We start from the raw sequence: 12,922 nt of genomic DNA on the forward strand, positions 1-12,922 counted from the left end.
GAACGATCCCAAACCAAAATATTTGATAAAGCAAGAAATTCAGAAACTTGCAGTACATTAATAATGTTGGAGCAAAACATCAATCTCTCAGGAACTGAAATTTATTTATTCTGATATGAGCATATCAAGGCAACAGCTAACATTACATAAATAAGCAGAAGATGTTTACAGGTACAAGTGCTACCAATTTGTAAATCACATTGCCATGAACCAGAGAAAGGAAACCAACTTACACATTTTCACCAGAATTTTCTGAAGTACATTTGTTATTTGAAGTTGAAGGCACTGCATTAATCTCTAGATCGGCCTTGCAGTTGTCTTTCAGATCTTTTAAACTAAGAAGACTTGATTGCTGCCATGCAGAATTGCAATATTTCATTGTGGTTAGCAAAAAAAATCAAGGAATTGATTAAACCATCACTTCTCAAATTGGAAAATGAGATTAGAATTACTCACAAGTTGGGTGTTTTCACGAACAAGGATACCCTCCGAATGAAGGAAGAGCGACCTCCACTGACCTGTGAGATCAGATTCTAATTTTGTGGAATCATTGGAATTTCCCTGGCCATTTTTGTCAAACTCAACATTACTGTAATTCCTTTCTATCAGAGACCTAACCTCTTTCCGGCTCTTCTTTAATGCTGGGAAAATGTCTAAATTAGATACCAAAGCAAGATGTCCAAGGGAAACCATACAATGAGGCAAACTAATAACTGTGCATTTCATGAATATTTTGGTTGGGCTTACCAGCAATCCGGCCTTTGGTGTCTTGGTAATGTAGGTCCGACCAAATGTAAGCAGCTGGATTCAATATCACAAAATGCCGACATGCTTTCAGATTACAGGTATATGACATTGAGATAATAAAGTTTCACCATTGTGAGAAAGTACCCTATCCTCCTGGGAGAGAGATAGTGAAACCAGCTCTTTCATAGACATTTATTCTTTGGTATGGTGCAAAATTTTGTTTTAGCAATGAAAGTAACCATGAAAAAGCATACAGCAAGACTAAGAGCAACTCAAATGGGGATACCCATCTCTATCTCCATTAATGAGTAACCAAGTGCTTATTGATAACCACTTTGGATATTCATGGGGTATGCACTCCATCCATACTACCCAAAATGGCTATCCATAAATATTTTTTTAATAGGCAAATTACTAAAAGAGAATTAAATATTTAATATTTACAATAAAATAATCTATTTTTTCAAAAAGTTCCAAAAACGAATTAAGTCGCTGGACAGTTTAGCGTTTTAGTAACTCGCTTGACCGTCCAGCATTTTAAATGTAATTATAAAAACATACCACAAATTAATAAGGGCAACCCACACCTTAGCCGAACTGTTTTGTCTTATATGGGTTAAAAGTTTCGGAATGAGCTGATTTTTGGTGAGGATGATCCTCACCAAAAATCAGCTCATTCCGAAACTTTTAACCCATATAAGACAAAAAAATCGGCTATGGTGTGGGTTGCCCGTATTAATTTGTGGGGTGCTCTTATAATTACCAGTTAAAGCAATTTATTAAAACGCTGGACAGCCTTTTAACAATTCCAAGGGCATTTTTGGTAAAAAAAAATGAATTTTAACACATTAAAACGTTGGACAGGCCAACGAGTTACTAAAAAGCTGGACAGTCCAGCGACTTAATTCGTTTTTGGTAATTTTTAAAAAATATATTCTTTTTTTGTAAATGTTAAAACATTTAACCCTCTTTTAGTAATTTTCCCTTTTTTTAATTCAACCCGAATTTCAAACAGTTTGAAATTTTAATATTTTTTCAGCCAACAGTCTGAAATTTTTTCCCTCCAAAAAATGGAGTTGTGTCTTGCTACCTAAAATTGTTGGTGAAAACACCACAACCCAGAATGGATAGTGAGATGGGTAGAGCGTTGGAGACCCCTATTTTGGATTTCATGACCCAAAATGGCAATTGAGAGAATATGGAGGGTGAAATAGGTCATGCTTTGGAGTTGCTCTAGACCATTAGTTAATGGAACACACATGGTATTAATGTACAGGATACATAACCTGAATCCCGTAGCATAAAATCCAGATTTCAATACAAATAAGGGAAAGAATAATAAAGCAAAACACCCATCAAGGTGAAAACCGTGGAATACCTTTGAGACAAAAAGAACAAGAGCAAGTTTTGAGCAAGCCTATGCCCCCAGTAGAATTCGAACCACCATCATCATTAAAACCCGTGAATTTCTCTGATTCAAACACCTTAGAACCTGATGATTCAGATTGTAAAGAACAACCAATGACCCCACTAGTGTTAGAGCCACCATCACCATTTAAACCCGTGAATTTCTCCAATTCAAGCACCTTAGAACCAGATGATCCAGATTGTAGTGAGCGGCTAATAGAATTAGACTTGTTCAATGCCAGATCACCACCATTCACTCCCTCTTCATCGTTCTCACAAACACAAGTAGCTACCGCTTTCTCTACAGCATTACCCCCAATGGGGTTTCCAGTTATTTCGGCAATGGTTGTTCCATCTTTACGGAATTGTCCTCCAAATACAAATGATGATGAGTTGGGAGCTTTATCTCTCAACCCATCATTTATTTCTCCAACTCTCTGTGTCAAGGCATCACCCCATATGAAACGAAGATTTCCATCCGAAGAACCCTTGAGCTCCTTGATTTCACTGGGGACTCTTGGTTCACTGGAGACCACATTACTTTGCAGAGTCTTGGTTCCACTGCCCAAACTCAGTGAACCACCGAGTCGCTTAACCCTCACCGTCGAGACACCCTTTTTCCCTCTCTCAAAATTCTCATCCCCTTTACTAACTTTGCTCGCAAGTTCCGATTTCAAAGTTTCTTTTTCCACATTTTTTTGATTCCCATGAGCATTGTTGAGAGCAGAATTGCCCGGAATTGACACAAACCTCCTTTTCCCAAGCTGATTGGATACATCAGCCAAAACCGCACGATCCCTAAGAACCCCATCAGAAGAACCATCACCCATCACTACTATCTCTCCTACTAACACAAACAGTTATCAAAATCTTGAATTGAGCGACAGATTTTCCCCTAAGTCCTGAAATTATCTTCTAAATCTAACCTTCCTGATCTTGATCTCTAGATATCCCAACTACTTAGACCCTAAAAGCATGTCAAACAAGATAAATATCAAAACTTTTTTAACTTGCTACACGGATTTAAACTGCTGTTCTATGAGAAAAACAGATTAGTGCATATAGGAAACAACAAGAACAAACATCAAGATAACAATATCAAATATATGAAACCTACCAAACAAAATCAAAATCTGGGATTTGGCAGAAACCTTTAAATGAAGTTCTACAAACTCAAACCCTAAATAGCCACGGAACCGAAAGATCTATTACGAGAGGGGGGGGGAAAATTGAAATCTAAGGTTTAGAAAGATTTTTCTCAAAAGTTAGGGTTTTGAGATTACAAGAACCATAATGATTTTGGGGGAAAACGTTGGGCAGATGCGTAGTACGCTTCCTTCCTAGTTTGAAACTTCAAAAGAATGGCGCGCGCGGGCGCATTGCGCACAACATGGATGTTATAATTTCCAATGAAGGAAGGGCTTAGCTGGCAGGAATCTTCGACCACGTGATTAGGGTCCCATTAGTTCGATCAAGTACGCTTTATGGACGATTAGATATTAAAAGTCTACTAAAAAGATGAATTATAATCCGACCTGCCGGATTCGAACCAGCGACCTAAGGATAGCTATCAGGAATAATCCAACTACAGTCCTCCGCTCTACCAACTGAGCTAAGGTCGGATTGTTGAGAGGCATGAACAAATAATTATAATTATTTAAACAACTATTCAAAGGATTGTATTCATTCCAATTAACTTACCATGTACTATTAACTCAATTTTGTCATGTACACACTAAGTGTAAGTCCTAGATTTTTTTAGTATTTTAGAGTTTGGTAGGTCTAACACATTAATTATGTTGAACCGAAACACATCAAATTATCAAGCCAAGTTGTTGGAAATTTAATGCATGTAATGTTATGTACTAGACTTGATTTATGTTTTGTAGTTGGTTTAGTAAATAGACTTCAAAGTAATCTAGAAATTGCATATTGGATTGCATTAAAACTCATAATGCTTTACGTACAAATTATAAAAGGTTATAAATTAATTTATCAATGTGATGAATTCATTATAATAGGATACTCCAGTAGTCACGCCCCCGATTCAAGATCTAGATTTTTTTAAATTTTAGAAGCGAAAAATTAAAAAAACAAAATCAAGATCTTCAAAGCAAAAAATACGATATGAATTTCTTTCAAATAGTTTCAATAAAGTTTCCCTTAAAAATTTGACTTATAAAAAATTTGACTTATATAGATATACCTATATAATAAAAATTAATATATACAATTACATTTTAACCACCATATCATAACAAATATATATAATTCCAAAAAAATGTAATTATAATTACAACTCAAAAGTGTATGTACATCAAATACACATCCCGCATCGATCGACAATTATCCATGTTATAAACACTAACTCCTACTTTTTAAACATATATATACAATAATACACAACACACATAATGCTAATATATATATAAAGAAGTTTAAAATTACGAAAAATAATTTCACTAAACTCCAATCTTAACTCACATATATCAAAAATAATATTCATCATCTTGATTTTACGATCCCTCTATATAATGTTCTCTATCAAGATTAATCATCTTAATAGTTGTGACATCTATAATGTTTTATTAGTACATTGAGTAACAATGAAGTTACTCAATACTAAACTCTAATTTCAAATTAATTAATTAATTAATTTTCTAAAAATGCATTCTGGGTGATCATTCACACCCTTTTATATAATAAAAATGATAACGATCCCAAATCCTCTTAAAGATGATATTCATATTCGAAAATCACATATCCACACCTATGTCACCCCAGCACAACTCATATTTAAAATGCTGGACAATTCATCGAGTTACTAAAATGTTGGACTTTCTCATGATTTAATTTGCTTTTGATAAATTTTCAAAAAATATATTTTTCTTTTTTTAACTATCCATAGATTTTTCAAAAAATATTTAACCCTCTTTTATTAATTTCCCCTTAAAATAATTATAAAAAAATTTAAATCATATATAAATCTTAATTATTATATTTAATTTACGTGTGTACGCAGCATATGCCACCAACTCTGAAGCGTGACAAAAATAAAAAGTATCTGTTCAACACGCAACGCCAATCTTATCTAATTTCGTAAATATCCTCTTGACGTTGAAATGGGAGCCAAAATAAATATGAAGTATCAATTCATCCAATCATTCTCAAACACGTGTACTAAAGTTAAAAACTACATCAGTTCTCGTGTCATTATAAAAAACTGCCACCGATTCGACGCAAGTTTCCATCCCGTCTCCTCTTTCTGCTCTAACGTCTAACTAATTTCTCTTCTCTGTCCGAAATCTTCATTCCACAATGCAAAACCCAAATCTTAATCCAACGGCTGAAGATGAAGAACATCTCGTTATCAGACGAATCCAACGACTCTCGTCGCATTTATCACCACCCTTATCTACCCATCTCGAAGATAACCAGCTTGAGATGCTAACATGCGCCAGGACGACAAAACATCTTAACGTAACCACATCTCTGTTATCTGATTACATGAGAGGGAAACACAGAGAAATCCAAGAGAGGGTATTCGAGTACTTCAACTCTCGACCTGATCTTCAAACGCCTATAGAGATCTCTAAGGACGAACATCGAGAGCTCTGTATGCGACAACTTACAGGATTAGTGAAGGAAGCAGGAATCAAACCCTTTAAATATGTTCTTGAAGATCCATCGAAGTATTTTGCGATTTGTGAAGCTGTTGGTAGCGTAGACATGTCGCTTGCAATTAAGATGGGAGTGCAGTACAGGTGTTTTTCTAACCTAATTCCTCTTCTCTGTTTTTTTAATGGATGATCTAATATGGGTTTCTACGATTAATAGTTTTTTAGTTCGATTTGAGTTGAGATTATGGTTTGAGTTCATATTACTTGAGAATTTGAGATACAATGATAGATTTGAGTTGGGATCAGCTCTGATTTGAGCTCAATTAGTTGAATTTGGGATAAAAAGCCCTAAATATATAACTGCATTTGATTAAAAAAATAACAAGAAAATAGTCTGATTTCAACCAATTCAAACCTGCTTGGACCAAGTTAGTGCAAAGATAGAAATTCACGACCTATATTACCCGGTCCCTCGTTTCGCGTGGATCGAATTCGGGTTCATGGTTCTTGGTTAGCCACTCTAGAATGAACCTGGTTCGAGGAATAGGTAGAGATAATTCGTTTCTTGGTTCGCTCTGGTTCCCTAGATCGGTTCACTTGTGCATGTATAAAATTCAAGTATACAAGTAATAAGTAGAATTATAATGTTAGAAAATTATAAATTAAATTGATATAAATTAATATAATAATCAACTTTCTAAATATAAACAATGAAAAAAATAAAATATACTAAGTTGGTTTGGTTTACTGAATCAATTAAAAAATGCTTTCGTTTGCCAAACCCAATGCTTTGGTTCACCGAACCCAATCAAAATTTGGTGGGTTTGTGGTTCGCTTGATTTATGAACCCAGGACAAACTGTACAACAAATTGGTTCGGACCTAGTTCCAATGAATTAGGTAAGATAGTTAAGACAAAGGACAAAATCATTTTGAGCCAAAAAGAAGAAGAAATAGACTAAGTAATCCAGCAAAGCAAGCCCATATACAATCCCCTCATAATCCTAGTAGATATTATACCTAAAGCATTTGTTTGAGAAAAATACCAAACATTAACTCAAACAAAGGCGAACCAAAATCGAATTGTCATTAACGGAATTTTAAACCCTGTACCTTTGATTGCAATAATCTAATGATTGGCAAAATTTGGGGTTAGCTGAGCGAATCTTGTTCCTCCATTCAATTATGCCAAAAACCGTGTGTTCTGATAAATCTAGTGTTCTTGTGTGCACTCTCACTACCTTAATCCACGTTCTTTTTAGTCTTCTTGTTTTTTTAGAGTCTTCAACTTACACACTCCTTCTAACCGGAGCTATAACCGTTGTTGTACACAACCAACCGGTATGGATTGTGTCAAGAATGTATGGCCCTTAGAACCCATAAGTGTTTGTGGTGACCCTGTCCAATAAACATGTCATTCCTTTTTTAAATGATAATTTTTCTACCTGAGCCATAGAAGGCTATACTAGTTGGGTGTCAAGGAAACTTTTTTGAGGGCTGTTTGGTTGCAGAAGGGGTTGATCTTCCTTAGTCTAGGATAAAGATTCATATGACTTTTGGTTTGCAAGGTATATGAAATAAGAAATTTTCTATCCTAAAAGCAATGTTTTTTTATTATAAAAAATAAATACTAAAATCCCTGCCAAATGTTTCCCCTTTTAAATGTAAAACAAAGTTAGTTTGTCGTTGAGAGATTTCTCCTATTGGGTGGATAAGGTCGACTAAGAATGACTTAAATGTCTTAAAAGATAATCAAGAGTTTGTTATGAAAAGTTCTCTTTGTGAGCACTTAGGAGAATTTTTCTTTCTCATCCCTTACAAAGGGACGTTGAGGTTAAATTCATTGTCATTCTTGTTGGTAAGTTGAACTTTTGATGTTTTCACAGTCAGTAAATTATGGATTTCTGACCGAGTTATATTGGACGTATTGAATTATAGAATTGGATTATCAAAACAAACAAAAATAGGAGAAAATCTGTGCAATTTTGAATTTTCAAAGTGTCACCACCTTGTTGGGGTAGTCATATGCTTGTAATTTTTTGGGATTTTTCCCAAAACGTGCGCAACTTATGTCCAAATTCCGGGTTTGGTGCGCTGTTCATTTTAATTCCCAAAACATGCATTTTGATTGAATTCGTCGCTTTTATAACCAATGAATTCGCTGGTATATCTACAAATTCTTAGATACTAAAAGTGACGAACTCACGAGTTTGTAGGTTATAAAAATGACGAATGCATGTTTTGGGAATTAAAATGAACAGTGTACTGAACTCGTAATTTCGTCATATTCACCGCACGAAATTGAGATTCACCCTTTGTCTTTGATGGTTTTCTAAATCATATGAATATCTTATTTTAGGATTTATCAAATTCCCATTGGCCCATGATAGAGTAACCACATTTCTAAACCCCCCACCCAAAAAAAATAAAAAAAATAAAAAAATAAAAAAATAAATAAACAACACAAAAAAGCATTACATGATCCTTTTCTCCTATTGCAACATCTACACTACATATTTTTATCTAGGACGGCCATCAAATTTATTATTTACATTTATTTGATATGCTATAGAATACTAACTTTGAAATAGTTCTCATATAGTCTTTGGGGAGGCTCTGTGCTCAACTTGGGAACCAAAAAACATAAAGATAAGTACAATGATGGGATTGACAATTTGGAATATCAGGGTTGCTTTGCTATGACAGAACTTCATCATGGTGAGCGTTACTTCCTCCTAGTTGTGATTGTCTGGCTTTACATTCTACTATTTTGGATATGTCAACTCTCTTAGTGCAAAACACTTCTATACACTCTTTATATTATAAAATATATTTGAGGCTTTAGGGTTTTCAGGTCATTCCACTGTAAGACTTTCCAAAGAGTACCAGGTTTGATGTGCCTTTAGTTAACTTCTTTAACTGTGTATAGTTTTATGTATTTTTGAGGTAAGCCTTTTAAGGAAGTAAATTTGTGGGGAAATTATGGTACTTGCTAGTTGCATGGTCCACCCACAGTACGCATGACATGTAGCTTATATGCATGGAGTGAAATGCATCTTTTGATGGGTCCCAACCTATGTAAGAGAGACATGGACACATGTATGGGTGTCTGAAATGAAGGTACCATCTTAGCTTAGTTGGTCAGGCTTGAGGAGTGTGGTTCCCACAACCTAGGTTTAAATCCGGTTGAACTTTTCTTCACCTCTGCTGACCATTAACCCCTTGCTTGCCAAGCAAAAAAATTAGAACAAATGTGTCAGTCAAGGGTACAAAGTATCAACCACATTGAACCCCACAAACCCGATATGCTGACACATCCTTTCAGTTTATTTTATATTTTCAGACACATCCTTTCAGTTTATTTCATATTTTCAGAGATAGTTCATGTTAAGTAAACAAATATAGAAAGATCGTATTTAATTAAGCAGAAATACACTAAAATCATATAAACAACTCATAAATAATAGCTAAAAATAAGAAATTCAATTAAATTGGAGATTACATTGGTCTTGGCATGTGTCTGATATCTGTACGACACTGTGTCCAACACTGAAAATTCGTAAAAAATGGATTGAAGTTGTTACATATGTCCCAACTAGTAGATCTAAGCCAAAATTGATTTGTCCCAACGGTCTCAAATTGGTTCCACATTCTTTTGGAAGGTATGGCAACAAATTTTCTATCCAGAAAAGGGTATGTAGAATTTAGAACAGGAAGGTGCCACTTAGCTAAAGTGGTAAAGGCTTGAGGAGAGTTGATCTCATGACCTAGGTTCAAATCCCGTTGAACCCGTCTTCACCTCCATTAACCACTAATCCCTTGCTCGCTTAGAAGAAGAAAAAAAAGAAGTTAGAACAGATTGATATGATCATCTATCAGGTCACTTTTTGGGTTGAGAGCTCTTGTTCAGGACCTGTTGAATGGTAGCTCCTATCACTCATTTACATGTGTACTTTCTACCATCAGGTAGATGTTCCTTTCTATTTACCAGATAAGTACCTCAAGGTTTTATCCGAACATTTTGACATTCTGTTGATAGAAGAAATGGTGAATGGTGAACAATATTTGTGATTCATGTACTTACTAATTTCTTTTTCTTCCAGCATAATTAATTTTTCTAACTATTCTCTATTTTTCTTTCTTTCTATCTTTTTTCCCCCCTATTGTGGGTATCCCCACTCTTGGGGTGAGACTAATCCCATGGTTACATGCACCACCCCCTCGGAAAGTGCTACGTGCAACCGGTTGAGTCAAGGGTCAACCGGACCCTGGAGGGTGGCCCTGAGGAATTTATTGCTTTGTGGGGGTTTTGAACACTTGACCTACCTTCTTGAGGAGATTATTAAGGCTCGGCTTCCCACTAGGCAACCCCTTGGGGTTTCCTTCATTTATATATATAGGGAATGCTAACGTCTAAGACCTCATGAGGATATTAACATTCTCCAACACAATTTTTTTTTCCAATAGTAGCCCTATCAATTTTGTCTTTTAGTGAAAAAATAGGGATATGTTGGTCTTTTATATAATAAATGTTTGTTTGTATTGATTGCCAAATCATTTATTGCAAACAAGACATTTAATTCTAAAAACTAAATGCCCTTAGCATTTGTTATGTAAAAAAGACTAATATACCCTTGTCTTTTTCACTAAAAGTCAAAATGTGCAAGGTTAGTATTGGAGAATGCTAACGTCCCCATGAGTTTTTGGACGTTAGCATTCCCCTATGTATATATGTCCTTTCTCTTAAACACTTCCTTTGGTACTCGTCACTTCACTTTTCGCCACTTAAATAATGCCTGCTGTTCATATTTACACTGAATACTGTTGACTGTTTGTGTTCAAAAGGCTCAAATGTTCAAGGGATCCAGACATCAGCCACCTTCGATCCCATTACGGATGAGTTCATAATTGATACTCCCAATGACGGATCCATCAAGTGGTGGATAGGCAATGCCGCAGTTCATGGAAAATTTGCAACGGTTTTTGCAAAGTTGATGTTGCCGACTCATGGCGCAAAAGGGGTTTCTGATATGGGTGTCCATGCCTTCATTGTCCCAATAAGGGACTTAAAGACACACTGCACACTCCCTGGAATTGAGATACATGATTGTGGACACAAGGTTGGCCTTAATGGTGTTGATAACGGGGCATTAAGGTTCCATTCTGTGAGAATTCCTCGAGATAATCTGCTTAATCGATTCGGCGATGTCTCCCGGGATGGGAAATATACAAGTAGCCTACCATCTATTGGTAAACGATTTGCTGCGATGCTAGGCGAGCTTGTCGGGGGGAGGGTGGGCCTTGCATATTCTTCGGTTGGTGTGCTCAAGATATCTGTTACAATTGCTGTCCGTTACTCTCTACTTCGCCAGCAATTTGGTCCTCCCAAGCAGCCTGAAATCAGTATACTAGACTACCAGTCTCAGCAGCACAAGCTCATGCCCATGCTGGCTTCGACGTATGCGTTCCACTTTGCAACTCTGCATTTGGTGGAGAAATATTCTGGAACGAAGAAGTCTCATGATGAACAAGTAGTCGGAGATGTACATGCCCTCTCCGCGGGTCTCAAAGCTTATGTAACATCTTATACAGCCAAGTCCTTGAGTATCTGTCGGGAAGCCTGTGGAGGCCATGGTTATGCTGCTGTCAATCGGTTTGGAAGCCTGCGGAATGACCATGACATCTTTCAGACATTTGAAGGAGACAACACTGTGCTTCTGCAACAGGTAATGAAAGATTTTGAGTCCATTTATGCTCTTATTCACTCACAAATTCACCACATGAACATCTAACATGTTCACATCAGAATGACAGTAAGGATGCTCTACCCACGGTTTAGTGGAATTTTGAGTCCATTTTCACTGCCATGGCTAAATGTGACATGTTCTCTTCTCATGCAGGTTGCAGCTGATTTGTTGAAGCAATATAAGGAGAAATTTCAAGGTGGGACTCTTGCAGTCACATGGAACTACTTAAGAGAGTCCATGGGTACATATCTTTCTCAACCGAATCCAGTAACTGCTCGATGGGAAGGTGGAGACCATTTACGAGATCCTAACTTTCAGCTGGATGCCTTCAGGGTGCGTAATTTGTGACTTCTGTGATGTATGGGCCTTATTGTATATGAGCAAATTTTTATGCGATTTGTGCTGTGTGCAGTACCGAACATCGCGATTGCTTCAAAGTGTTGCTGTACGCCTTCGCAAGCACTCTAAGAATCTTGGAAGCTTCGGTGCTTGGAATAGATGCTTGAACCATCTTCTGACACTTGCAGAGTCCCATATTGAATCGGTCATCCTCGCAAAGTTCATTGAAGCTGTACAGAGGTACTTCGTTGTTTTGGTCTGAGATTTTAATCTTTGTCAATAAATTAGCCTAATTTCGCTTTGGGTTCCGCTGCAGCTGTCCCAAAGAAAACACTCGTGCTGCTCTGAAGCTCGTTTGTGATCTTTATGCTATGGATCGAATCTGGAATGACATTGGAACCTACCGTAATGTAGATTATGTGGCACCCAATAAAGCTAAGGTATTCCAATGGCAAGATTTATGTTGTTACTACAAAATCTGGTGATTGGCTTGTTTCATATATGTTCAAAATCAAGTCGATGGGAATCTTAGGATCCCTGACGTAGCTATGATTAGTATATAGTTGATATATGATTGAAGTACAATCACGAAGTTACTCCAGCCTAGAATAATTAAGTACACTGATTCTGTTTTGTTAGTGTACTCAACTTGTCATATTAATTATAATGTGTCTTCTCTCTATGTAGGCAATCCACAAACTCACTGAATACCTGAGTTTCCAAGTGAGGAATGTTGCCAAGGAACTTGTAGATGCTTTTGATCTTCCGGATTATGTCACTCGGGCCCCCATTGGTATGCAGTCAGAAGCTTATGCTCACTACACACAATTCGTTGGATTCTAATTCTAGCATTGACAAGGTTGAGATGGTTAGGTTGGAAACAAGACCAGACGCTGAAATAATTGAAATGAAAATGTGGCAGAACAGACCACAATTTTTAGAAGGCTTAGGCTTGCAGAGAATAAGTGGGGCAAAATTGATCAATAAAATGTGTATAACACGATTTTCACATGTATCATGATTATCTGTTCAAATATTTATCAATAAATCTTTTTTTTTTTTT

The 12,922-nt window shown here is 36.3% G+C and overlaps 2 protein-coding genes and 1 non-coding gene across 5 annotated transcripts; 1 reads left to right on the forward strand and 2 right to left on the reverse strand.

Annotated features, from left to right (window-relative positions):
* Positions 1–3,458, reverse strand: LOC147409587 (uncharacterized). 3 transcript variants are annotated; one of them, XM_086430453.1, is made up of 5 exons: positions 3,306–3,457; positions 2,126–3,121; positions 748–801; positions 457–641; positions 1–352 (listed from the first exon to the last, which is right to left on the reverse strand). In XM_086430453.1, exons 2-5 carry the CDS (start codon positions 2,982–2,984, stop codon positions 230–232), a joined length of 1,221 nt encoding a protein of 406 aa, XP_086286579.1. In that variant the 5' UTR covers positions 2,985–3,121; positions 3,306–3,457; the 3' UTR covers positions 1–229. The 3 variants fall into 3 exon arrangements, with proteins under 3 accessions (XP_086286579.1, XP_086286568.1, XP_086286558.1); XM_086430442.1 differs by having other exon boundaries at positions 2–352; positions 3,272–3,458; XM_086430432.1 differs by having other exon boundaries at positions 2–352; positions 2,126–3,458.
* Positions 3,459–3,683: 225 nt separating this feature from the next.
* Positions 3,684–3,776, reverse strand: TRNAY-GUA (transfer RNA tyrosine (anticodon GUA)). The gene is made up of 2 exons: positions 3,740–3,776; positions 3,684–3,719 (listed from the first exon to the last, which is right to left on the reverse strand). It is a non-coding gene; the product is annotated as a tRNA-Tyr (tRNA).
* Positions 3,777–5,392: 1,616 nt separating this feature from the next.
* ACX2 (acyl-CoA oxidase 2) lies at positions 5,393–12,922 on the forward strand. Its single transcript, XM_086430470.1, has 7 exons — positions 5,393–5,918; positions 8,376–8,491; positions 10,619–11,499; positions 11,674–11,853; positions 11,933–12,099; positions 12,176–12,299; positions 12,547–12,922. The coding sequence occupies exons 1-7, from the start codon at positions 5,473–5,475 to the stop codon at positions 12,700–12,702; spliced, it is 2,070 nt and encodes a 689-aa protein (XP_086286596.1). The 5' UTR covers positions 5,393–5,472; the 3' UTR covers positions 12,703–12,922.

This window comes from Akebia trifoliata, chromosome 2 (genome assembly GCF_017979445.1).
Source record: "Akebia trifoliata isolate Shusen 1 chromosome 2, ASM1797944v1, whole genome shotgun sequence".
Lineage (NCBI taxonomy): Eukaryota > Viridiplantae > Streptophyta > Magnoliopsida > Ranunculales > Lardizabalaceae > Akebia > Akebia trifoliata.